The 27993-nt window shown below is 38.4% G+C and overlaps 2 protein-coding genes and 1 long non-coding RNA gene across 8 annotated transcripts in view; 1 reads left to right on the top strand and 2 right to left on the bottom strand.

Annotated features, from left to right (window-relative positions):
• Nucleotides 1-1816: 1816 nt before the first annotated feature.
• Nucleotides 1817-10321, bottom strand: LOC102230921 (transcriptional activator protein Pur-alpha-like). Its single transcript, XM_023342544.1, has 2 exons — nucleotides 10150-10321; nucleotides 1817-6536 (listed from the first exon to the last, which is right to left on the bottom strand). The coding sequence occupies exon 2, from the start codon at nucleotides 6445-6447 to the stop codon at nucleotides 5590-5592; it is 858 nt and encodes a 285-aa protein (XP_023198312.1). The 5' UTR covers nucleotides 6448-6536; nucleotides 10150-10321; the 3' UTR covers nucleotides 1817-5589.
• A 6455-nt stretch (nucleotides 10322-16776) lies between these two features.
• LOC111610039 lies at nucleotides 16777-17357 on the bottom strand. Its single transcript, XR_002753467.1, has 2 exons — nucleotides 17297-17357; nucleotides 16777-17186 (listed from the first exon to the last, which is right to left on the bottom strand). It is a non-coding gene; the product is annotated as an uncharacterized LOC111610039 (long non-coding RNA).
• LOC102218549 (pro-neuregulin-2, membrane-bound isoform-like) overlaps nucleotides 17185-27993 on the top strand; it is a 124645-nt gene continuing 113836 nt past the window's right edge. For all 6 annotated transcript variants that reach the window (XM_023342161.1, XM_014471313.2, XM_023342159.1 and 3 more), the window contains exon 1: nucleotides 17185-17903. In XM_023342161.1, the coding sequence (XP_023197929.1) occupies nucleotides 17492-17903 (412 nt within the window). In that variant the 5' untranslated portion in view covers nucleotides 17185-17491. The remainder of the gene's footprint in view (nucleotides 17904-27993) is intronic.

The following is a 27993-nucleotide window of genomic DNA, read 5'->3' as shown; positions in this document are numbered from 1 at the left end:
TAAGGTTCCTACTGTTGGCTGAAATTTCGAGTTAGAACTTTCGCTCAGCCAGTCATTCATGGGTAAAGGTCTCCATCTAGCGGCCGTAAAGAAAATGTCCCTGCAATGAATTACGTCACCGGCAAAGCCTGGCCCTGACAACAGCAGAAAATTAAAGTTCATTTACAACAAATGGCAGCGACATTATAAACAAAATCATCGCCCCTCGCACACATACTACCACCACACGACTGTATAAATGTTGGCCATGTCACCACAAGTAAATATGGAAGCAGACACCTTTACAAAAAGCATCCAATTTTAACTAAGGAGGTGTAGCAGGACCATCAGTTGATAGAGGTAATTTTCGACGGAAATAAAATATAAATTTGTCCTCCTTTCACGGCCTACTGTCGATATGTCCTTTCTGTCTCAAACTAAAACCTGTTCGAGTTCAACCCAGAACCTACATAACGAGTCGTGTTGGTATACACTAGTTAGCGTCTTTGCTGAGAAGAGTCTTGATTTCCTCGTGTTCACCCCTTGCCAAAAGTAAGTTTAAGCAATTTCATGATAAGTATTCTACAGAAAGGCCCGCGAATGTGCATGAAACACTCACCGTGGTGGCTTTGGAAGGGTAATGCAGGTATATCTTAGGTTTCTGTGTTTTTTTTTTTTCAGAAGGCATTGTGAAGAGCCAAATGCGATTGGAAATCAAAAATTAATTCAATTATTTCCTGAAGTAAACTTGCGTGTGCCGTGAGTCAACATCAACTTGTTATTGTATTTTGACCCTAAAACCAATCATTTCTATAAGATATCATTTCGGTCAAGAGGATTTCTGAGACCCACTGTCTCTAAAAATGTTACCTTCATCAAAGCATACTGCATTGAGTCCTTTTCTTGATTTCCGCCATCTAGCGGCTAGCACAAGTAATACAGGTGATAAGTACACGTTTTATTCAACAGTTCAAAAGTTGCGTGCCCCTTATAATGGAGCTTAAAATTCTTTTAAAATATAAAGGAGATTTTTTTTTTCTTTAGAGTCTGGTGGTAAAAACATGTGTTCAACAAAAGTCATAATTTAGGTACGGACAGAATGCTGCACACAGATTTTAATATCAAAGATAACTTGAGTAAATAAAAAAATGTTTTGAAAGAATATTTGATGTGTTAAGGACAAACAAACAAAAGCTATCTAAATCAACCGTAAGTAAAAAAAAAAAAACAACTAATTGCTGACACTTGTCAAATAAATTAACTGACTGAAAATTTTTAAAGAAAAATTGACATCACTTATGCTAACTACATCCTCAGTCCTCATCAGTTCTAAGCAACCAAAATTGCATAAAGTACCATTTAATTTTTGCCATAAAACATCTTTATGATCCCCAAGACTCTTGGGAAAATGTTCCATGAAGTTGAGAGAGAGAAAAAATATTTTGTTTTGCAAACGTACATCTTTTGTTATACTGAAGCCATATCAAAATTTCCAAGGACTTAATAAAACAAACAAAAACTCTACCAACAGTCAGTCTGGACTTAATTCCAATTAGGATACAGTAGCATGTCCTTAAACAGGATGTTCCTTCTCAAAGGCCATCCTATATTGCTTAATTAAAACAATTCAAAAGAAAATATTTTTTTGACTCTGGACATCAAGTCTGGACATCGTTAGTATAATTTAGCAATATAATCATGCAAAGAGATGACTATCTTGTCAAAAACAATTGAGCTACAGATTTTTTTTTTTTAAACTTGTATCAAGCATTAAAGGGTTAAACAGAAATGTGATAGATGTAGAGGACCACAAATCCCAGTCAGTCCAGATGATTAGAGAACAAAGTAATGCTTTATTTTACAGCCTGGCATTTATTACATATACAGTACTTTGAAATTTTCCAAGAAGACATAAGTCATTAAATAGTTGAAAGGTTTGCATGTTGGAGGCTGTAAAATTAAGCTTTAATGATTAGTATCATTGCAAACGCAGATTCAGACATTGTAGACAACACTAGATCAAAAATAAACTTTTTCTTGCTCCCCGACCCTCTTGCACAAGAAACAAAACATTGGGGGCGGGAGGAAGACATAGTGGGAGAAATAAATTTATTCTTTCTTTTAAATTTGTCAAATGTACATAAATTATACTTAATGCATCAAATGAGCAAATCATATATACCATCTGAACAAAAACAAAAACAACAAAACAAAGAGGCAACATAAGAGAAAGAACGACATTCTTTGATGAGATCATTGTTAAACAAGTATTGGTCAGGCGTTTCATTAACCTGGGAAAAGCAAAGTGCTACACACAACAACCACTGAAGACAGTTCACCACACATCTTAATGAGGATTAGACTGAAGCACCTTTTCTTAGCTTAAAGCTAAAAATGGAGATTTCTTCTTTTTTTTTTTTCTTTCATAAAAAACCAAAAAAAACAAAAACAAAAACGACCTCCATTCGGATGTTTATAGTCTATCTTCAACAACCCACGACCCTTTTCTTAGAGGGACACATTTGCAGTGACAATGTTCTGTTTCAAGTTAAAGTACATATGTGAACCGCTTGACCCAACAGGCTGCTAAGACCCTTGGTTTCCGCTTTTTTTTTTTTTTCTCTTTCTCTCTCCAGGGTGAAACTTTGAGTGCAAATAAAGGCGTACGACTCCTTCATGAGAAAAACACATGGAATTCAGTCACATGCTTTTCAAATTATAATCATATATTTAATTGATATACATATATTGCCACCATTGGCACATATGATATTGCACACAGTGATGAAATGTTGCACAGGAAAACAAAAATAAAATAGATATATCTCTTTCTTTTATGGGCAAAAACATTCCAAAATCACAAATAAAGTGGAATAATGCTGAAAAGGTAGTTACATTTAAATCAGAGGAAAAAGAAATTATTATTATGTTCGCTACTCCCCATTTACTGCCACATATAACCACCACTTAACCATGTTAGCTGGAAAATTAGCAATTTAAGTGGGGTGGGGGCTTACCGTCGAGGTCTTATTTCACACAATTAGCCCCCGCTCAGCGAGACACAAGCCTGCCCCTCTGCATCGTCTTGCATCGAGGTGACCACCCCCTTCCATGTTTACATGTAGGCCGATACCTGGATGGCTAAAAAAGGGGATGGCAATGGAGTTATATAGGGAAGGAAGGAAGGTAGCAGAAAGAGAGTTAAGAATTCTGCTCCCAGGATTTGCAGCAAACCCTTTTAGCACCACGAGTCGTGCGCTAGCACACAAGGGGGCCGAGACAAAACTGGAAGAAGAAGAAAAAGAAGCGTGAAAAAGAAAAGCTAAAACTGCAATCCAAAGCACCAGGCCAGCGTGTAAGCATGCGGAGTGTGTAAGGCACCAGGTTGTTTTACATGCTGAAAGTGGACGCTCCCCCGTACAGATGTGGTTTAGGCTTTAATCCGGATGCTCCTGAAAAATAAGGTGGTCAAGGAAAAGGACAATCTAGTTTTGCTGGTTTCCAGTCAATTGGAAGGCGGGAGCAATCGTTCGATTCAATGATGAGGTAAATCTGAAATAATCTGATTGTTGCCAGTTTCTCTGGAGTTTACTGACAAAAGAGTTTATAAAACTGCTATCGAACATCTATGAGATGCGACTGAACTGGTTCCAGAACCAGTCTTTTTAACAAGTGGCAGCCCGAATATTTACAAATAGACCAGACTGCCTCCAATCCCAAATCTGACGTAAAGCTGCAAGCGTGCATCGAGAGTAACCACTCAGACCTTAAACTTGTAGGGCTAAAGTTGGAGAACCACCAACAGGTGACTAAACCCCCTCCTCATCATCTTCCTCCTCCTCAGCTGAGCCAGGTGTGCACATAGGGGGGAGGGGGGAATGAGGGGCCTCCTTCTAAACCAACGGTGATAGTCCGATTACCATTTCTGCTTTAACTATGCCAAAGCCTTTTGGATAAGTACTCAAACTTGAGATTCGTATCAATGAAACGGTTCATATAGTGCAGGTTAACATGCAGCAATAGCACTCCTTGGCACCATGTAGACTCTTATGACTGAACAAGATCACGAAAAGATGTTTCAGATAGAAATGCACCGATCATTTACCCAGATGATGACCTCTCCCCACCAAAAGCTGGCAGCACATGTTGCAATTTGGAGTCTGTTAAACATCCACATGGCGAAGTTTAAAGAAAATCACACAACGTTACTGGCCAAAATAAAAAGTGATCGGTGCATCTCTAAAGACGAAACATGTCAACAGAAAGTTACCTTTAGGGTCGAGACGCACCAAACAATCGATCGGAATCAGACGACTGTGCCGTGATCGACTCTGATCGGCTATATGCAGGTCAAGTAATGGGGGGAAAAAAAAAAAGCTTTTTCTATTCTCTAAATGCATAAAAAAAAAAAACCGCATCAACAAATAGCATGTACTTTGAAATTCTTTTTAAAACTTTAAAAAGTACATCTAAAAGACATCAGAAAAATTATAATGCCTTTAATTTCTAATAGAACGTGATAAACACAAAAGAAGTAGCTGGCTGGATTTGAAAGAAAACCATCGATCGTGATCGGTGCATCTCCATTTCCACTCATTTCGATGCGTCTCTGCATTTAACTGGGCCAATTAACACAGCTCATGTGTACGGACGTGCGTCTTGTTAAATAATTTGCAAATAGGGTAAATTGCTACATGTTGTCACTGCATTTCCCCTATAAAAAACACATAACGTACCTTTTATAATTACCACATTGCATCAACAACGAGACAGAAAGGTAGTCTATAATATATCGATTTGCATGGCAACAATTTCAACTCAAACAAAAAAAAAATGAAAAATTACAATATCTATATTTCTTTGAATGCCTCTACCAACGGCCATGTCAACTGTTGACCAGTTCAATATAAATCAATTTATCTGAAATGCATATTGCACAACAAAGATAGCACTTATTTCATTTCATGAAAATGCCTATATATTCCTTTTTTTTTTTTAAATATACTGCATGACATCTAACCACTTTCCATAGCAGGCCTAGCCCTCATATATGATTTATGTGTAAACACATCTCCACTCACATGTAAAGGTAAATAGGATGGCAAGTACATGTGACAACCTTTTACAAAGATTTGGAATTTTGTTGTTTTTTTTTGAAAAATTAAAATATCTGATTTGTGCTGAAGTCATTAGCTCACATGTAAAGGACCCCCGCCCTCCTCATATTTCCGTTTGAACATTGCAAACACTTTGTCTTCTCCTTTTTTTTCTTTTTTAACAATAGCTTTAACTGGTACAAAAGTTCTCTGTTAATAAGGGAAATAAACACTCCGTTCAATATTGTTTGTCAAGTAGGAATCAATGTTCAAATATAATGTTATTACTTTGTTTAGCAGCCTGTTACTGTATTAATGGTGATAAGTGGGGTAACATCCAGCGATGAGTGACAACATGTCATAACTGTCAGGTTGTGGTTTCTTATACTGAGAGTGATGCTCCCTTGGAGTTAAACCTTTACAGTTAAAATATTTAGATTCTTTCTTTATACAGTAGAGTTTTTACTTTAATTCTCTTGTTATTTTTCGTTACTCTTGCACGTTTTCTCTATTATCAATCCTCGTCCCCATCGTCCGCCTGCATCTCCTCTTGTTGCTGCAGCTCGCATGCCCTCTTCTCCCGCTGCTTCTCCTGGATCTTCTTCATATCCTCGGCGTATTTACAGAAGGTATTCCCGAATTTGGACCACACTTTGTAGGGCACCGTGATAGAGTTGCGGTAGGTGGGCTTCACCTCGCTCACCCTCATAAACACGCCGTACTTATTGGAGCCGACGTCGAAGAAAAACCGCTTGTTGTCCACAGTCAACGACGACCCCTCCGGCAGTTCCGCGGGCTCGTCCTCTACGCCGTAATCGTCAATAAGTTTAGCCAGAGCGTCGCGAAACTCAATAAGTCCCTGCGCGGGCAGAGCGATCGTCTGGCCTTGCGTCGATCCCAACCCGGGCCCCCGGTTAACGGTCTGTCTGATCCGCAGAAACCGTCCTCTCTGGTTCTCTTTCAGATCCATATAGTATTTCCGATTCTCCCGGACCAGGAACTCACTTTTCAGCGCCCGCCTGGGCTCGTCCTGTACCATCCCAGGGTTGCTCGGTCCCAGCTGGGCGTAGTGCTCGATGAAGTCCCCCAAGTAGTCTCGGAACTCGACCGCCACGGACATGGAGAGAGTGAGGCGGCTCTTGTTTCCGCCGGCCCCGACTTCGGCTATCTTCAAGAAGCGGCCCTTCGCGTTCTGCTTAACGTCCAAATAGAAGCGCTTGTTCTGGATGTCGACCCGCTTTGACGCCAGCTCCTGCGTCTCATGCTGGAGCCCGGAAGCCGAGCCCGCCCCTCCTGCCGCTAGGTGCATGGAGCCGAAGCCTGGGCCCGTGGCCGCTCCTCCCTGCTCACTTCCACTGTCTCTGTCCGCCATGATGCTGCCTGCCTGCCTCGCCTGCCTTCTCCTTCCGTCTGCTGCAAAGCCACGGCCAGCTGAGCCCGTGCTCGGAGCTCTCGCGAGATCTACACAGAGGTATAAAACAGCGAGGAAAGGGAAAGGGAGGGTGCGTTAATGCAGATCGAATGCTGCTGCTGAGTTCTCCATCTCCCGGTGTTTTCCTAATGTCAGGAGCTATCTTTTCGCTTCATGCGAAACGAAACTTACGAATTCCACAGATTAATATCAGTTTCGATTCTTCAGGACACTCGGCGAAAGAACTGGTACTTTTTCTTCGTGGGAAGACCCTACTTTGTTTTTCTAATGCTGATTACCTGAAAAGCATTAGATTGCATGTAACTAACTTGCCAAAGTGTTATATAATACTTTGGCTTATGCCATATATATATATATATATATATATATATATATATATATATATATATATATATATATATATATATATATATATATATATATATATATATATATATATATATATAATGTGTGTATCTGTGTGTTTTTAAAATCTTTTCAAAATCACATCAAAGGTTGTAATTGCCTCAACGCTGTTTATTTAAATTGCGTTTTCGTTTCACAGTACCCTGCGGGCACATAAAGGCAAAAATAAAAATAAAATAAATAAATCATAGGTCAGTCCAATCATGTCTGTTTTTGGGCGGCAGAGATGTGGTGTTCTGCGTCTGTAGAACAGATTAGACCCACCTCTCTTTTCCAGCAAAGAGTCAGCAGGATGACTGACTTATCATGAAAATGTGAACATTCTCCCTTTCATAATTAAGGAATCTTCACACATTTCCATAATGATCTCGGCATGGCTATAGTGAGTCATCAAGTCACTTTCTCCAAATGATTGAAAACAAGACAAAGGAAGAAATTTGCAGAATCCGACAGACTGGTTCGGTGCGTTCATTCAGGTCCCCTCCATTTTAAACTGAACAGTTATGGTACGCTTGTAACCTCAACCTTTGGGAAATAAAAAAAAAAAAACCTTATTTATTTTAATATTTACGTTAAAGACAACATTGCCTGCCGCCGTATTGATACTGGCGGTTGCCACGTTGCTTGGGGCCTTTAATTAGCACAGCGGCCTCTCTCCTCCCCGCTGTATGACCGGACACCGTATACGAGCCACTCCACGGGTTTTCCACACTCACGAGTCAGGTGGCAGATCTTTCTTTGTAAATGTCTGCTGAGTGACACTGCACGTCCTTGCTGTGCAGTGGAACCACGATCAGTAGCATTTGGTCACAGTTAAGTCACATTTTGCCAAAAGGCACGGTCAACTTTGAATGAAGGCATTTACATTCAAAAACTGTTGCCAGCGTGATAAGTAATTTGTATATGTGTTGTCTAAAGTAGCTAATTGGGCGACGCATCTCCTGCAGAGCACACACAAAAAAAATAAAAATAAATAAATAAAAAACCCCTGCAGCCTATGGAGTTCTACCCCCTTTCTGGAAGGACGCGTATATTAACTGGAACACATTTTTTTTTCTGCACACTGTCGTACCCAACTATTCAACTAGACTCATACAACTTTTATAATAAAATGAAAAAACAACAAATAACAAAAAATGCAAAAATAATGCATAATGAATGCATTTATCGAAGTTAAAATGTATATACACATATATATATATATATATATATATATATATATATATATATATATATATATATATATATATATATATATATATATATATATATATATATATATATATATATATATATGTATATATATATATTTTTTTTTTTAAAAAGGGAAAGTCGTCGTTTTCTGCCAGTCATATCGTAAATAAAAATAGGTGGAAAAATACACATTTAGCTGTTTCTGGTCCACTATATGATTAACCGTTGGTTAATTTTTATTTGAAATATTTTAAATGTCTTTTAACGCCATTTTAAGCAGATGTTTTGCCGTGCTTCAATTAATGTTCAAATAAAATTCATTTCTAAAAACAAAACAAAGGATAACAATAATAGGTCACATCGTCAATAGGCCGTTTCACTGAGATGAATACAATTTCTATGAAATAAAATTGTAAAATAAATAAATAAATAAAAAAACGTGATTATTGATTTTGGCCCAAACATTGACTTATGCGGTCACGGTCTAATCTTTTTTTCCCCTCCGTTTCACATTTCATATAAGTTATTTTAATAATAATAGCAAACTATTTTTTTACGTACATTGAAGGCCATATCATAAAAGAGTAATTCAGTATTTTCTGTTGAAAGGGAATATTTATATACGCTTTCCAAAGGTACTTTGAAGGTCCCGGATGAAAGGTAGTCTAACACCCAAACAATACTGCTAATTGCTTAGATATGAAACTTTGTTCACCGTTTTAGATCCAAAATTAGTTTTTAAAAAACTGTCAATGAGGAATACAATATTAAGCAAAAGATTAAAAAAATCCAAAATGACAAAAAAAAAGAAAACACAAAATAAAAGAGCAAATAATTAGTTTTGATACCCAGAGCAATAAAAAAAACTGATGATATTAATATCTTAAGTGACGGCTCATTTATATTCCTTATCAATGCAAGTCTATGTAAGTAAAATAAATTCATAAATCGATGTCTGAATAAAAATTTTGAGATGCGCTGAGACTGTATGTTGAAGGCCTAGAGAGATTTGGTCAGTTTTCCTTTGTTACATTTCTTTCTCTAACCATTCCTTTTCTTACATGAAAACTAATGGTTATCTTTCTGAATCCCATTCTACTACATCACGTAGCGTATTAATATTTTACAGCGCGAAAACGGGCTCGTTTTATACTGGATGCTGTCCAAGAATGATCCGTGAAGCAGGTATAAAATGAAACATTTTTGCGTGAAAAAATTATTAGTTGTGACAATCCATCAGATATTTATTTATTTATTTATTTTAGTTTAAAATACGTGTATTGTTTTTATCCTAAAATGAGCGGATTTTAATTTTTTTTCTATTTATTTTTTTTACATTTATTTATTTTATTTATATACAGAGGACAACTGTGACGCACATAAGTCTAATTGTTGTGTAATTAACGTTTCTCAAGAGTATAACCACGGTTTTATGAATGCCGCGACGTTTTGCCCACTGCACATCAACTGGGCGAGGAAACAACCAAACTTCAGTTGTTAAGTTTTAGATCCAAAAACCTGGTCAACATATTTGTTTCATAGACCCTGCACCCCCCACCCTTCCTTTCTTTCCTTGCTGGCTGATTCATTTATTGCTCCAGTATACGAACAACCGACCTATCAACTTATTTACATGCCGTCAGTGGGTCACCTTATATTTATTGAGGTGTTGTTTTTTTTTTTTTTTTTTTAAATGGTGGACAAAAAAAAAAAAGTATTTCTGTTCGGATCCAAAACCGGCTTCTGTCTCAATAATAAGGTGCTGTCGCAGTTAGTGGAAGCCAGACCCCGTAATCTCCTCACAAAGTTTTGCCCTACATCCCGGCACTGAAACGCTGCGTGGCGACGCTCCAGACGACGGCTCCGTCGCCGCTCCCGATCAGCCATATGTTAAGATGTCATGCTTTGGAAACTCTGCAGAGCGCTGTCATATGCTCGGTCGCACGTCACGGCACTTCGATAGGGCGGCTATGATAACCCAAATCGCAACTATACGCACAGAATTTCGTTCCACAGACCGTGGATTTCCTGCTGTAACCTTACCTTTCTTTCCCCCCCTCCCCGCAGCTCCGTCTGCGGGGGCCGAGAGCCTTTTACAACCTAGACAACGCAACGCAGGCGACGAGACGAGGCGGAGGACTCATGGACGGACGCTCGAACGGCCCCTTCTTTAGCAGCACACAACACTACATCTGCCTGCTTCGCAAGATGGACCAGAAACGGCGAGTCGTGGCACGCCGAGCGACACACGCACTAGTTCGGCGCCGCACGTTGTGCCGCTGATGTCAACGCGTAAAGTGGTGAACGATGCCTCACTTTGGTGGAGGAGAAGAATTGCAGGCTTTGCTTGAAATGTTGGGTAGGAAATATGCATAAAGGTAAGCGGTACTTGTAAATGTTTCAGCTTTTTAATGACTCCTGTCATTAATTTGCGTCACCTCCATGTAAGAATTATTCTGCATTCTCCTGCACTTCCTGAGGATATTGTAATGCTTTAATGCTTTACAATATCCTAAAGCAAAAATTATACCCAAAGCAAAATATAGTTTTGGGCGTCCCCAGTTAAGTCTGCCTGTTCCTACAACTCCACTTGTCTAAAATTACTAATTTAATTTGTTGTGAAGCATATTTAGCAAGTTTGTCCCAGGTGCTGCACAATAATAAAATAGATAAAATATGTTTTCCAAAGTTTAGTAGCCAAAACAGAAAAAGACACATCCACTCTAAAATTCCATTGACTCTTAATTTTTTGGAGGGCAACTAAAAGCAGCTGGTCAGCTGATCTGACCAGGGTCTGCTGAGAAAGATAAGTTTGGAATTGACAAGTTCATGTCAATAATTCAGACTATCATAAGAAAGTTAACTTATTTTTGTAATTCATAAAAAAAATGAAACTCATCATTACATCCAATACACAAATGGCAATAGTTCAAGTATTTATGTAATCTAAATTTGATAATTATGGCTCAAAATTAATGAAAAGCCAACATTGAGCCACATTTGAGATCATTACTGATCTCAATTTTGCTTTGAGATCAATAATATATTTTTTAATTTGAATTTAATATCAATAAAATGGACTTTCCATGTAGAAACGTCATGTTATTGGGACATTGTAGCCTAAACAAGATATGGAGCAGTGCTGTTTTGACAGTTGTCCAGCAGACAGTCATTAATATTCACAAGGAGAACACGTCACAAAATATCATCAATAAAGCAGCCTGTTCTACCAAAGCAAAACAAACTAGGTTGATGGAAAAGGCAACACAAAGAGAGGCCTGAGAAGCAAAGCTCATTTAAGAGTGTGGGAGACATTCACAAAGCTTGAGCTGTGGCTACATTTAGCAACTGCTTCCAAATATGTTTGGTATTTTTCTCTGTCAAGTTCCGGTTTATGGGCTCTTGATTTAAAATATTGCAACTTCAGCACTTCTGAGACTGAGAGCAGCTAAGCTTGAAGCCCAGAGGGCTTTCCGTGTCTCCAGAGACACGGAAATTGAAGTAACAGTGATGAACTTTTATGCAGATTAAGGTAAACTAGAAAATTCCTGAAGAAATTTAACCGGGGCCTGCCAAAGTGTGCCCGTCTGTTTGGACCCAGCGTTCTGATGCTACAAATTAGCATCAATGCTAAAGAAAGCTGCAATCATATGAATACAATGACAAGAATGTTTACTAACATTGACTTGCACCATTCAGTATGATAAAGTAAGTGTATCAGCTAAAATTAGCAAAAATGCTAATGTTAGCGTGATTGCTGTCAGTAGCATGTGGGACATCACTGGGATGTTTTCTATAATGGACTTACTCCATTCAGTATACTAAACATGGCTAAAAAGTAAAATAAATAGCTAATAGCTTATATAAGCTAAAATGCTAATGCTAATGAACTGCCTTGCTGCGCAAGGCAGTTCCCTGACCTGAGAGAAAAAGATAATGCAGAATAATATTATTGCACCGCCACAGGCGGTGCACTAACCTCAGGGGCATGTTGAGGCTTTTATTTTGAAATTTTTGTTAAGCTTAATTTCAAAGGTCCAAACTAATCCCATGTCTAATAGTCATTGGGTTAAATCAGTTATTTATTGCTCAAAAGAGCAATTACCTAATGTAAGATTTCTCAAGGCTTTTATTTTGAAATTTTTGTTAAGCTTCATTTCAAAGTGCCAAACTAATCCCATGTGTAACAATTGCTGGGTTAAATCAGTTATATAATGCTCAAAAGAGCAATTATCTGATGTAAAAATTGTCAAGGCTTTTATTTTGAATTTTTTGTTAAGCTTAATTTTAAATTGCCACACTAATCCCATGTGTAACAGTGCTTTGGATAAAAAAGTCACATAAAGCCAAAAAGAGCAATTATCTGATGTAAAAATATTCAAGGCTTTTATTTTGAAATTTTCAGTATGCTTCATTTCAAAGAGCTAAACTAATATCATGTGTAACAATGGTTGGGTAAAATCAGTTATAAAAAGCCCAAAACACAAGTAGTTCTAAAGGCCAGCTCAGTCCTCCTCTGTAGTAACTGACAGTTCCACCATGTTTGTAGTTCTGACATTCAGCTCAGACCTCTTTTGTAGGCACTCAGTGTCCGCCATGTTGTAGTTCTAACCTTCAGTCATTGTAGTTCTAAAGAGCAGTTCAGAGAGGCAGACTAAATTCTATGTCTATTTTGAGTCTAACTGACACTGTTTTGTGTCAGTTAGACTTTTGTTTTGAGTTAAATTTGGCTCGTTTTTTGTTAATTATGTCGCCACAGTTACTCGAAATGCCAACAAAAGTAATAGCTCCCCTCACGGGATTGAGCCTCACGTTTTGATATATATATTGTGAGGGGGCATGCAGCGGTACGAGCCGCATTAACGGTAGTAGGAAGCGGCAGTTATTTTGAGGTGTAGAACAATAGGTGCCTGCCATGCAATGCATAGGGATTACATCCCTATGCATTGCTATGGGCAGGCCCCAATAACTTGATTTTGTAACCATAAGCAAACTAACTTGTTTCTAGTGACCCCCAAACCAGCAAAGGCCTCTCAGATGTAGCTATAAATAATTTTTAATGATTTCAATTTAACTTTGAAATTTGTTTTAATTTAGAAATAATGTCATTACAGATCTACTAGTGTTACATGTCCTTAATGTGATATCTATGTCCACAACAATAATTTATGAAGAACAATCCATCCTTCCTGCTGATTGAATCTGTCGCAAGGTCAAACTCTTTTGCAAACTGTAACGGTTTGAAAATAAAAATCTCAATCAAAAACAGTCAATTTACAGTACCTTCAGCACATCAGAAGTTCAGTTTTTTATGAATTTCTTTCAAAATTTTGAATGCTTCTCCTCAACACCTTTGCACTCAGTTACTTTTTTTCCAAGAGCATTTTTCTTCACCTTCATTTATTTGCTAGCAAATAAATGTTCTAACAAAGAATCCCCTTCAGGCTGACTGGAAAAGCTGCAGAAGATTTGGACATGCCAGTTAAATACTGGAAAAATGTAATCTAATTACCTGTGGCTAAAGTTGAACTCTTTGGATTTCAGTGCATACATCATGTTTGGAGGAAGAATAGACCTGCATATCACCACCAAAACAGGTTAAGTTTTGCAGGTGGGAACATTATGGCGTGGGCTGGTCCACCACATATGGTGCTGGCAGTCTCATATAATTGAAGGGAGGATGATTGGAGAAATGAACAGGGGCATTTTTGATGTAAAATTGAAGATGAAACAAGATGTGGATTTCTGAGCAATAGTTCCAAACACACAGCCAGTGAAACTCTTACTTGGTTTGAGAGAAAGCAAAACTGTAAAAAGGACCAAGTCAAGCACTATATCAATTTGAAAATGTACAGTACAGACCAAAAGTTTGGACACACCTTTTAATTCAATGAGTTTCCTTTATTTTCATGACTATTGACATTGTAGATTCACACTGAAGGCATCAAAACTATGAATAACACATGTGGAAATATGCACTAAACAAAAAAGTGTAAAACAACTGAAAATAGCCCTTATATTCTAGTTTCTTCAAAGTAGCAACCTTTTGCTGTGATTACTGCTTTGCACACACTCTGCATTTTCTTGATGAGCTTCAAGAGGTCGTCACCTGAAATGGTTTTCACTTCATAGGTCAACCTGCCCTGTCAGGTTAATAAGTGGGATTTCTTGCCTTATAAATAGTCATGAGAATAAAGAAAACCCATTGAATTAGAAGGTGTGTCCAAACTTTTGGTCTGTACTGTATGTAAAACACTGACGATCAAAGTGAATAATTTGTTCTGACGAATGAGTCAAAATTACAGCAGTAGTTTTTCCACACAAAAGAAAATTTGACGTTTTTATTACCGGAAAAGGTTTTTACATAAACTATCTAATTAAATTTGATGTATGTGCCATTTTTTTTATCTATACCTTCACTTGTTGAATAATTTATTTTGATTACTTTTTATGCTTGATTTCTTTGGTAGTGTATGACCAAATGGGCCCAAAGAATGTAAAATATGGAAAAAATAAAAACATTGAGGTGTTCGATAATTTATTTTATAGTTAAGTAGAAAAACTAACACAATTTATTTGAAGGAAAACTATAGAGCATCAAAAAAGATGCAATACTCTGTATACATCAGTGAGCATATCTGAATATGTTGTTGCTTTTTTTTTTTTTTTTTTACGTTTGTTAAAACTATCACCATGTCATGACAGTAGGATATGAGACAGATAATCTGTGAAAAAAATCTTGTTCCTTTGCCTTCAGAAACAACCAATCAGAGCCAGGAGGACGGTCTTAGAGCTGTCAATTACTCTTGTGTAAGTGCTGCTCACACTCTCCCCATTGCACTTTGCTTGCCTACAGCTAGTTCCCCACAACAGACTACGCCACAAATAGCCAGGCTAGCTTGCTTGACCTCCGATGATGGCGGATAAACAGTTTTCCTAGAACTGTAAGTTGTTTCTCTGCCATTAGCATATTGAGCTAAGACCCTCCTCCTGGCTCTGATTGGTTGTTTTTGACCGGGAGCAGTGCGTTTCTGCCAATGGCAGTAATGGGAAGTGGAGGAGCTTGATCTTTTCACAGATCATCTGTCTCATGATTTCGTAAACATGTAATAAACATATTGTTGTAAAGGTTACATACTGCAGCTACTTCTGAAGCAACTTTTAATTCAATTTTGTTTATAATTCTAGCCGTTCGTTCTGTTGATACCTTTCCTTGCTTTTGAATCAGAGACACATCTAAACTGAACTGAAGACCCCTGCCTTAGACTCTGAGACCTTTTTTTTAATTAAAATGCAAGACTGACTTTCAACTGAAAAATAGACTTTGAATCACTTAGCAACACTGCAGTCCTACTTCACCATAGCCCAGATTATAAGCTTCTTACTTTAATTCTGGAACAGCTGTAGTTCATGTCCTGGACTGACTGTCCATGCCATGTAACTCCAGTAAGAATGACTTTTACATCACAATTCTTTCATGGTTACAGTATTATCTATTGCTCATGCATCTTTTTCTATCACATTTTTACCTTCCACTAAACTTTCCACTAAGCATACCATCTGGAAGCCAACTACTGGAAGCTTATTCAGTAATGGAGCTTTGTGACTCATCCTCCATGTGGACTGTATGCTTGACAACAGTGAAGTCTCCATGAATGTTTCAACCCTAACTTAAGATGGCTTACGTTTCTGAGAAATTTGAGTCGTCCTTTGTTGTAGCTCTTAATCATAACATCATCAGAAATAAACATTTAAAATATAACACTTTGAGTATAGTGCATCTAACTTTTCGACTACTCCAAATTTATAGAGAAGCTGCGGAGTGACGGTAACATAGCTGCGCCCTCCATGTGTGGATGCTCTTTTTTTTTGAATGACCATTATGGTCGGTAGATGTCGCTCTTTGTGAATACCTACTTCAACGTCCTGTATCCGCAGTGTATTTGGCACACAAACTAAACCTTCATCTTCCTTCCCTGAGTTAGTTTGTCAGTAACATTTATCAAACAAATGATAACACAAAGGATTCCATTTGATTTTGGTTGAAGTTTTAAAGCTCTGTGCAAAAGTGCAAACCTAAAACTGCGCTAAAAACATATATAAAAAAGGAGAAGCTTAAATATAATATTTGCTCTTATTATTTCTAAAACTGTCAGTGCTTTTTAAAAAAAAATTATTTTAGATGTGGACTTTTGTAGTGCAGCTGAATTAGATGTCTAGGTTAAACATGGGTTCCTCAACCTCAGTTTTTTCCGAGGCAGAGCGGCGAATGTGACCTGAATGCAGGGCATGACTTAATGGGATGAGACGCAAAACTCATTCAGAACAGTCTCCCGAAGACTCCGAAACGCTTTCGCAGTGTTAGTCATCGCAAGAGTTCCATGACTTACATACGCGGCTTCATTTTTCTTCCCCCCCCCTACCCCTGTTGTTAATCTATATGATTTTTTTTTCTTTCTTTTTTGGGGGGAGGTGTGGGGGGAGGTTGCGAAATGCCTTGGCTACAGTAGGATGCGCTTGTAAGGAGGGGGAGCCATGGATTTAGGATTTGCATTTGTTTTATTAGAGCAAGAGATCCTCGCTGAAGAAACACCATGGAGTGACTGACATGCAGAACTAAAAGGGGGGGGATATAGACCCTTTTGGTCCATCGGTTTCTTGTATTCTGCATTTTTTTTTTTTTTTTTTTTTTTTTTTTTGGAGCCCCTTGGCGATCGGTCTTATTTTCTCTCCGTCAGCGGCTGGTAGGGGAGGCGGAGAGAGAGCCGCGGTGGAAGGCGGCGTATTAACGCTGTAGCTGGCGTGCAGAAATAATTCCTTTTATTTATTTTTTTATTGTTATAATTTTCTATCATTGTTCTATTTTGTTTTCGTGGAATGAAACGGGTCCCTTTGTTTTGCGATCAGGCTCCCCCAACTTGTGCTTCACTGCAGCATTTTGCGTCTCTTCCCTCCGTTGCAGATGATACGGAGAACCATAACAGCGGCACCTTCCCACTGCAATTTTTGGGGGCAAAGATAAAGAGTGGCGTCGTCTTATGGCAGAATAACGAAGACGGGAGGGGGTTCACAATTCCTTCCTTAAAAAAAGAAGAAGAAGAAGAAACATTTACAATGCCTTATCATTAGTAGGAAGCAGTGACTGGATTTAAAAGCCAGCGTCATCCCTGCTGCAAAAGCTGCTGTTTACCCGCTGAAAAGCATTTGGGGAAAAAGCAGCGGATCCCGATGGCATGGACACTTATGCAAGGTCCGCCGCGCTGCCGTGCTACTGCTGGAGCCTACTCGCTTTCTCCTCCTTCAACCCAGGTCCACCGCCATCGCCCCGCAGCCCACAGTGCCCTGCCGCAACGCGACCAGCCCCCACCGAGCCAAAGCAGGCGGCATGAGGCTTGATCCGGTGCATCTATCCATGCTGCTCATCGGGGTCTCATTCGCCTGCTACTCCCCGAGTCTGAATTCCCTGCAGGACCAAGCTTACAGGTCCGCCGTGGTGATCGAGGGCAAGGTGCAGTCCACGCCTGCGGGGAACGCGTCCGTAGAGCCGTACCGTGTGAGTGTCAAAGTGCTGGAGGTCTGGCCCCTGAACAGCGGCGGTCTGGAGCGGGAGCAGCTCGTCACCGTGGGGGAGTTCGGATCCGAGGCTCCGTGCGCCAAAGTGAAAAAGAACCACAAGTACATCTTTTTTATGGACCCCACGGACGAGCCCTTGGTTTTCAAGGCATCGTTCGCGCCCGTTGACACGAGTGGGAAGAACCTGAAGAAGGATGTTGGGAGGATCTTGTGTGAGAACTGCGGTAAGTTCATGTTGCCTTTCTGAGGTCCAGAACCCGGAAGAATGGGGGAGTGTGTTAACAAATATACCCGGCTGCCGGTGCAGGTTGGCTGCTTGGCCTCGGAAGGGCTTGGAGTCACTGGCCACGAGATCGGTGCCAAAGGGGCGTCTATGCAGCAATTTTCCACAATTCTCGCAGGCTTCCATAGCCCACATGATCAATCAAACTCTCTTTCTCTCTCTCATTCTGTAAACGGAATTAATCTCGGCATGCGCCTCGCACTGTTGCTTTGGAGGAATTACAGTTTTAGCAGTTGCACAGCGTTTTATTAAAAATCATGCTTTAAACCGTTAACCCAGTTCTATTGCAGCTCCAACACATATAGAATTCAAAGTTAGATGTCTCCGATTTATTATAAATGAAGACGAAAACCTCTACCGGATGCAGTTTCAGCACCAGGGACAGCGGCGTGTTGCCGGTTGCCTGTCACGTGTAGAAAATCACGCTGTCCTCAGCAAATTGGTTCCTAGGCTATTTTTAGTTTCACACCCAGCTTTAATGCTTTAATACCTAAAGCGTTTGGAAGTCTTAAGTCCTTCTCACCCATATGCATCTTTACACATACAAGCGTAGAGGTGTGAGCTGTACTTATCAGCAGGAAGAAATGAGTGCTGCAGCTTTTCAGATTCGTTACTATTACTATTTTCATATTAAATAGTCTCAAATAAATATAGAGGGACTCTCCTAAGTTTAGACATTCTTGTTAAAACTTTTGAGAAAACTTGTCAACTTGTGATTTCAAACAACCATGATCAATTATTTGCAAATTATTGCCCCCATTCAATAGGATTATTTTAGCATTTCAGCAAAAAAAATGAATTCATCTTTAAGAGAGGGAATAGAAGGTGAGAAGCTGCAATAACCCCAGTTACATAAGTGTGCACAGAAATACTCTAAAACTTTGTCAAACCAATTTTTCATCTAATTTCAAAGTTCAATCTGCTGCAGCATCCAGTTGCCATTAATTGGAGGGAATTTGATGAAGCTAGAGGGATTGTTTTTATTTGTTAGTTTAATTGTACATATTTTTGGTAAGAAAAAAGTTACAAAAAGCTCTGTTGTTCTCAAAATTATTCATACCCCAGGCAGATTTAGTTTTCAGTTAATCTTTAAATTTTGGAGATGCGTTTCTTCTGACAATGTTGATGATTTTGGAGTGGCCTAGCCAGAGTACTGGCTTCGGTTTGAGCTGATAAAACTCTTGACTGGGAAAAATAATCTAAAATCTAAAATACACCAGAGATAGTAATATTAAATATTATCGAGCTTAAATGTGGTATACTGTATTAAAGTGAAGTGAGCCATTATCAGTAACTGAAGGAAATATGGGGCTACAGTGAACGAAACATAAAATTTCTCCAAGATGAGGAAGACTATAAGACAGAAACTAGCTAGAGAGGTCGCCAAGAGGCATAAAGTAACATTGTAGGAACAGCAAAAGTTTATAGCAAGTACTGTTTATGCTCTGTATGTGACAACAATCTCTTGTATGCTCCATATCTCTGGAGTAAGAAGTAAGTTTGAAAGACAGAAGTCTTACTTTCCCAAAGTATTTGGATCTGATTAAATGAGCTAATGATACCAAACTGGGACTCTATCACCATAGTTTCAAAAGGCAATGAAATGCTGCTATGCATCAGCAAAAAGAGCACCATACACATAGTGAAACAGGTTCGGGGGAAACGTTTCTTCAGATTGTAGTGTATATTTTTGTTTAGGTGGATAAGCATTTGAGCAACATCTCTAGGGCTTTGTTGATAAGTGCCTTAAGGTGGCAACCGTTTCTAAACTGAACAGAACTGAAATTGAATTTGAAAACGGAAGAAAAAGAGAGATATTATACAGCATCATTGTGAACCTATTTTGTAAAATAAAGGCGTCAATAGAAGAAAAGTAGATTTTTTTTCATAAACAGGTTCTTAACTCCCCTGCCACTGCATGCAAAGTGTAACAGAAACTGGACCATGAAAGGACAACGCCACATGTACAGAAGTCTTGCTGATCTCTCAGAATCTGGACTATTAGCACTTTCTTTGTTTGATTAATCTGTAGTTTAGCTGCTTTTGGAAGAAACAGATGTTGGATTCACAGTGCCAAACATTAGAAAGACCCTCCAGGTAGTTACTGCAGAAACAACTGTGATGGCGTAGGGGGTGTATCATTGCCCAAGGCATGATTGATTGGGTTAAAAGGTTTAATTGCTGCAGAATTATGGAGATAAATCAGCTACAATAAAGGAGATGTCTTTTCCAGGGCAGCCTGCTGTTATTTTGAAAGCAAAGCTTCATCGGCGCTGAGAGTGTTTGCTGTACTTGACTCTCTGCAGTACACACCTTTCTCTGCATGGCACATCATAAAGAGGAGAAGAATGCTACAGATGTGATCTGCTGAGCAGCTGGAGCTTTGACTTCATGTTTAATAGAAACTGCTTATGAAACCTAAACTAGATACTCTCAGCTCTCAAACTTTAAAAAAATATTTTTAATAACAGCAATGGAAAGAATATTACAACCGCCTGCTACCTTTATTTTAATGCACATTTAAAAACAAAAAAGAACCAATTTACTTATCTGTCTGCTACAGAAACGTTCATAAATAATTACAGATTCTACTTTATGTTGACATTTTAATGTAAAATCCATCATTTTGCTAAAAAAAAAACCCAATTGTTCCAACAAAAATGGGAACAAGTGTCTTTCCAATCAAAGTTGAATTCAATAATTTTTCCACTCTTCTCTCATGCTTTTGACTTTTATATTTTGAAGAGTAGCAACAAGAAGTTGTTGTCTCCATCATTCACTTAAATAACCCAGGGAATATGAGGTCATGGATTACTAACCTAAAGTTCCTAGACGCAAATGCATATGAAAAAGTAAACATTAAAATGCTTTAGTTCTATTTATTTTACAGGAATTTGTAGGCTTGAAAGTAAGTTTGCTACTGATAAAAATAATCCTACAATGGGATCCCCTCATGAAAAACTGTTCTTAAATCAAAGATTGGGTTCTTCTAAGGAAAACATCAACAATAACAAGTACAACATTATATTTCTGCAGGAGCATATACATTTAATAAATAAAGAGGCTTTTCCCATCTTTACCAGGGAAACTGATTCAGCTTGTTTTCTTTTGACTTGTCAGCAAGTTTTCCCGTTTTGTCAACTCTGTTCATAACAACCTTTTAGTGTTTCTCCTTGATGTTTAAGTCATTTACTGCAGCTTTTAATCTCTGCTGAGTTAGAAGTAGCCCACACTGAACCATGTCACATCACAGCTTCAATAAAGGACCGTCAGCAAGTTGTTAAGCTGGTACGGCCACCTGTCCCAGCTCACTCTTCAGCATAAAGCTCCTATAAGATATGGAGTCTTGTGCTCAGAGGGAGTACTCTCATCATAGATTCTTATGCTATACCTTCTTTTGATCAATTAAATTATTTCTAGTAAAATATGGTCATCCCAACATAAAAACCTGTGTTAGTATATGCTTAGCTGGTAAATTTATGTTTCAGTTACCATCATGGCATTCAAGATCTCTGTATAGGTCAAGAAACTCAGACAACATATGTGACATGCACTCTGCTGGATAACTACGATATGAGGTCTCCTGCAGTCATTATGAAATGAATGCATGCAGGCCGTATTCCGCTGCATTAGGTTGTGATAAAAAAAAGTCTTAAAGTTGCTTCCAAAGTGCCAGACTTTGTTTGCATCAGACTCTCTCTTCTTCGTATGTTCCGGATCAATAGTTCTCCATGCTTGAAGAACACGAAGGTCTTTTCAAGTGTTTCTAGGAATTTGTACGATTTTCCTGTTCGTACTTAATCAGTCTTACCTGGCAATGGAAGGTACACAATCATGTGTTGGCGTGTGGGGGTGTGTGTGTGTGGGCGTGTGGGTGCGTGTGAGAGAGAGAGACAAAAAGAGAGAGGACAGACAGAATATAAGAGAAGGAGAATGATAAAATATTTCGGGCCTGGAGATAATAAAGAGAGGATCTATCTGTGAGAATAAAGTCACATATTTAAGTATGAGTAAAAGAAAATGAAGATCTCATTTGTGCCAAATTGTCATCTCACTTTTTTTTGCTGTGAAAATACTATTTTCTGTTGTGCTGTGTCGTCTCTCGTATTTTTGTAGATTAATCTAAAGAGATGGGAATAAAACGAGCCTTTGTGACACATATGTTACAAAACATCCCTCTAATTGTGTGTATGTTTTCTTTTTCTGGATGAATAGACTATTCGTTTTTCTATAACAAACAAATAGTGCAACCTGTAGAAGATTTCGTTGAGTATTTGTCAGGTTTTGTCTGATATTTGAAATGGGAAACTAATTAAGATTAACACTGTGTCATTAATAACTTGGGTTTCTTCCGCATTTAATACACCTGGAATCCATTCAAATTTTGACGTGCTACAACCAGTAGTGGTTCTTGCATGAATGGGAGCCTGGGTAAATCTCTTTTGCAGTCCCCCAATCAATACGAATGTAAGATATCTAAATTTAGAGGTGGGTTAAAATGTGTTGCTGCCCTGCACACCAAATAGTCCTAGTAGCAAGCAGAGGGCGCCAACTCCCTATTGACTGCACATGCATAAAACCAATAAAAATTTATTTATGGCTCAACTGGCAAGTAAGTTAGATCTGCTGCTTGTGCGCTCCATTTCTAATGCCACCCTGGGCAACTGCCCTTAGACACGTTTATAAACCAATGGTTGCAGCCAGAAATGTAAGTATATGTTAGTGTGATTTTCTTTGATATAAGAACAATAGTGCACAACTATTAAGTAAAACAATGCTCAATTTTAATCTTTTTTTTTTTTTTTGCTTCTATAAATTAAAAAAGTTTAATTTGACTCGCCCTTTGAGTCAGAACTAGAATCACACTTTTGCTGCAATTACAGGGTATGTTTGGGTATGTCTGAACCAGCTTTGTAAATAGCTTAGGCACAGTTAGATTGGATCTGTGGGCATTCATTTTTACGTTTTGCAGCAGATTCCTAATTGGCTTTAAGTCTGGGTTTTAATTGCACAATTGACATGGCGCCACCTGTCAGTCATTCTACGGGGTTTGTCAGAAACTGACCAATCGGTGCTCGCAATTTGTCCCTAAGTACACGCCCCTTATCTGGAGGAACATTGCCGGGGGTTTATCGTCGCTAACGGGTGCGGTCATACAGATTTCGAAGAAAATAATAGGAAATCACGGTCCAGTGTTGTCAGTGAGGAACATGCAATCCCGCCAGCCGTTACCCAGAGCGTGTAGAGGGCGGAATACAATTTATGACATTTCCAAAACCTAAACAAAGTGTGGAATAATGCAAGAAATGGATCAAGGCCTGCAGTCGACCCCATGTCCACTTGAATGAAACTGCGAGGAAGGGCATCTAACACTTCGTCTGCACTAAGGTAACTGGTAGATCAATAAGTGAAGGTAGTTATGCTTGATTTTATGTGTGCAAATTCCAATGGTAGCTCTACAGCAGCGTGAAAACGTGCTGCAGTAACTGCTGTGTTTACATGTGAGCACCTTTTTATGCTAATTTATTTTTAAGCATTTACCTGAAGGCAGATTTTCACAAGCAGGTATTATTTAAATTATTAGTCACCCGTTTTCTACGTGCACAATGTGTCCGCCACAGTTTTCACAGTCACATCCAGTGAGACTTGAGCTATAACGTTGATTTCTCCGTTGTAATCAGTAAATAACCTTACTGACCTGATGTAGGACTCGTTGGAGAATTTTGCTTCAATAGAGGCAAAAACGACAGGCAAGAAAAAAAAACTACTCTTAAAATGTTTCGGGTAACCACTGAATTCCCCAACACTGTTTGCTTGTCCGAGGTTTGTTCTACTTCCGCTTGTGGGCGGAACCAGCGTCATGCAGGTCTGCATGTTGGTTTAGGGTCATTTTTCCGCTGGAAGGTTAACCTCTTTCTCAGTCTAATGCCTTCAATTTCTACTACTTTCTGTTGTCCGATTTCATAAATGGAAAAAAAAATACTTTGGAGATTGTGGTTGAAATTTGGCAAAGGGAGAAAAAGTTTAAGGGGTGTAACTATTATTACCCCATTTCTTACTGTGTGGCTGTTTTTAGACTAGTTGCATCTTTGCATCAGTGAATATATTGACAACTGTGTTCAGAAGAAGGTGTGTTAATTTGTGGAGTGATGGATTGACATATTGCTACTAACCAAGCATTGTGATAGTTTTTAATTGAACAGGCCTCTATTTAGCTTGCTTGTTTTCAGATATAGTGATGTTTCTCTTTTTTAAAAGAAGCAGCCTCGTTTCCTCACAAATCTGTCACAATGAAGTGTGTGCAGGTCGCAGCTGGTGCATTGAGGTGGCAGACAGACTGAATTTCACCCCGAGCTATGCATCTGTCTGTGACCTGAAAGAGTTGCTTCAGTGAGCTGGATGTTGTGCATGTGTGACAGCTGCCTGATGGCTTCAGGGTTCTGCTCCTGCGCCACAGTTTGTCTGGTGGCTAATTTAACTCATATGTATCTATAAATTTACCTTTGAAGAGTTTTAATTGAGCAACCTGACATCAGTGGCGTGCTCTTATGGTATTAGAGTACCAAAAATGTTCTTTTAAAAACAAATTTCTAGTCCCTTTATGTAGACCTTCTGCTCCAATTGTTTTTCTTGAGCTGACAAGAGAATTTGATGTATATTTATAGGGTGTGTGGAAAAAAAAAGAAGAAACAGTCATGGCCATTTCAGTAATTGGTCACTCATTTCTTGTCCATTAGGCACTTTCTTGCCATCATTCAGGTTTTTACTCCACATTCCAAAGACAGAATTTAACAAGTTATATTATGACACCAGGGGCAAATTAGAATCCAAGCAAAAACGTTCCTGCCGTTACTCACCATTTTTACTGGTAAAGTTAGAGTTTACGTAACCCCTTTTTGCGTTACACATTTGAGAGAAAAATACATTTCATAAGCCTTCATTTATGTTCTTTATTACACCCTAAAACAGGGATGTCCATAATGTGGTCCACGGGCCATTTGTGGCTCTTGAAACGCTTTTGCGTGACCCATTACTGTAGTTCAAGAAGGGTACAAATATGTAAATGTCTGATTCCATTTTCTTAGGATGAGATATCAAACAAAATATTTGATACAAGAAGTTGACGGTTCATTTCAACGCAAAGGATTTATTATGCATTTATAATTTTTTTTTTTTGCTCTGATTTTAATTTCATAGTACATTTGAAAAATATCTAGCAACTTTTACTCAAACCCAGTTTTACTTAAACTTGCTGTTTATTAATCTTGGCTGATAATGGTCACCAAACCAGTGTTTAGGCCTGACCGCATTAAGTTGGGCATATTTACTTGAAAGATTTAACAAATTCCAGTTTTCTTTTCACACAACCATAAGTTCGGTCATGTGGTAAAAGATCAATTGTGGCAAAAGGAGACTTTCTCATCTGATGACCAACAATCAGCCCAACATCCTGATTGAGGTATTTCTAAATGGTCGGTGTCTTGTATACCAATGTACTGTGTTTATTACACAGCAGTATAATCAAAACAATATCTTACTGCTGTTTACCATTTTATCAGGTACTTCCTGACATCTCTGAACACAAAACTGGTAGGTAGATATTTTCATAAATGGGAAAATATAAATAGTCATTATCTGTCAACTAAATATAACAAAATATGAGATTTTAAAAAGTAAGTCATTTTCTCCTGTCCTGAAAGACTTTTGTTTCTGAATAAGAAAACTTAAGTTTAACTAAGCTTTTGTTTCTGCACTCCTTTCAGTACCAAGATGAACACTGGCATGTAAGTGTACTCTGAGCTCCTCTTACTTCTGAAAAATTGTTAGAAATTGTTGGGTTTTAGAAGAAAATGTTTTCTTATTAGCACTAATACAGTTTAATGTAGACATTATAAAGGTTATGTCTGTCATATGTGAGGTCTAAGCTGCTTGTCTGGCATTTCACCCTTGCAGTCCTCCGACGATTATTTCCGGAGTGTGAAAACGTCACTGATGAGATCAGTAGCGCCTGTGGGCTAACCCGCCACATAATAATCCCTTCAAAGCTGATTTTAAAAAGAAAACAGAGCCGATGAAAAGACTTAACATTTTATTTGTCTTCTCAAATATGAAGGAAGGAATAAAATGTGAAAATAATTACTTGCTGTTATTTGTGTAATCCTCCTTTAAAAAGATCTAGATTTCTCACTGAGCTAAAGGAATTCCAGGAACAGAAAATATGTGCATGGAGATTATCTGGATCCGTTTCCCAAAAGACTTAAAAACACGAGAGAGGCAAAACAAAGCTGTGTTTTCATAGCCTACTGTAAGCATACAAAAGAAACATGAGGCAGTTTGTCACTCTTATCACTAGAAAAATATTTTTAGCACTTAGATGTGCTAAGGTAAACTCAAATGTTGCCGGTTCAGTTCTGAATTCTGGGTCCAAGCTCTCCGTGTGACGGATATTTTGCGCAGATGGAATGACTGTTTCCTTGTCCTTTAATCACACTCGCAACAAAACAAAGCTTTGGATGATTACATATCAATGCTGCAATACAGAATTACCTCTAGGCTGTTGGACGACAATGAGCTTACTGTAAGATCTGCTGGATAAATACTGGGAAGACAAGTCTGCAATTCTGTTCTGGTTAAGACTTTGAACATGTTTCCTAACTGCTAGCGACTTGAGAAAGACCATAAAATGTGTTTGAATAGGAGCCAGGGTAAAGTGTGTATAAGTCTGGCAAAGTGACATGGAAACTAATGTCTTTGGATTTCAGCCCTTTATAAACAAAAATCAGTGAAATCTCCATGCACCCAGTAAGAAAATGATTTTAGGTTTTAAAATAAATTTCTGCACCACTTTGACAGGGGTTTCAGTAGGTGTGGAGACTTAAAGTAAGAAGAACTAAAGGTCACTATTTAATAAAATGATAAGCAATAATCCCAAATAATGTAAGTGAGACTTACCATTTCACTGAGCCCATTGAATTCTTACTCTGAGAGCTGCAGACAGCTGGCTGAAATCTCAGGGAGCAGCAGGACTGGGTTGTAAAGTGGCAGTGTCAATGTAAATCAGATTTGAACTAATCTCACAACAGCTATTGTTCATTAATCTCTTTCTTAAATTAATTTTCTGACATGAAAGTGGGGTTTGTTGCATATGTATATATTTCAAATAGAATTTGATTCAGATCAGTGAGGACAAATGAACATGGAACCATTGTCCACTATTTAATAAACTGTTAATGTGCCAACACAAGCCAGTGCATAGAAGATGTAGAAAGTTAAATAATTTTAAGTTTTTATTTGCAAAAAAAAAGAAGAAAAAAGTTTGTATTCTGCCCCATCTAATAGTATTCTCTTCCATTTTCGTACATATAAAGATTGAATTATTTTTCCCGTAACAGCTTAAGCTTAGTCAGACTTGAGAGGAGAGCGTCAGTTAATGACATTTTTCAACTCTTGGCAAGTGTGTCTAGGTCTGGACTTAAACTGGACCATTCTAACATATGAATCTGCTTCAACCATTCTGTTCTAGCTGTGAATTAATTCTTAGGGTTCTTGTCTTGCTGTAATTTGAACCTCTTTACCAGTCTCTGCTAATAAGTCCAAGTATGCCCCTTTGGTTCTTCACTGCTGGTTCATCTACTCAATATGCTTTGTGCTCAAACGTTGGTAAGTCTTCCAGCTCTGTTTAATTTTTACGTTCTTTCTTCAAGTGTTTGGATTTTTGGACCTTGCTTTGTTCTGTATCTGTTTGGCATATTAAAAATGTTTTTTGTTTTTTTTTCCATCCACCTTTGCATCTCTCTAGGATGCTTTTCCAAAGGCAAGCCAGCTATTGGTGTATGGCTAGTGGAAACTCAAAGATTCACTGCAGTCATACTTGGATTAGAAATCGTACTTGGACCAAATTAGCTGACAAGCAAAGGCAGTGGGATGTGTTTAAGCATATTAGAGGACAGGGAACTGAATTCAGATGGACAAATTTAAGAACCATCTACGATTTTATTTCTTACAGTTCATAATTATGCACTAGTTTGTGT

The sequence above is a fragment of the Xiphophorus maculatus genome, chromosome 11 (assembly GCF_002775205.1).
Source record: "Xiphophorus maculatus strain JP 163 A chromosome 11, X_maculatus-5.0-male, whole genome shotgun sequence".
In the NCBI taxonomy this organism is placed as follows: Eukaryota; Metazoa; Chordata; class Actinopteri; order Cyprinodontiformes; family Poeciliidae; genus Xiphophorus; species Xiphophorus maculatus.
The sequence above is the reverse complement of the archived record's forward strand: the minus strand, read 5'-3'. Positions and strand labels throughout refer to the sequence as shown.

Bases quoted from the DNA above. Each gene is read 5' to 3' on its own strand.
- LOC102230921 (XM_023342544.1), bottom strand. From the start codon at position 6,447: ATGGCGGACAGAGACAGTGGAAGTGAGCAGGGAGGAGCGGCCACGGGC.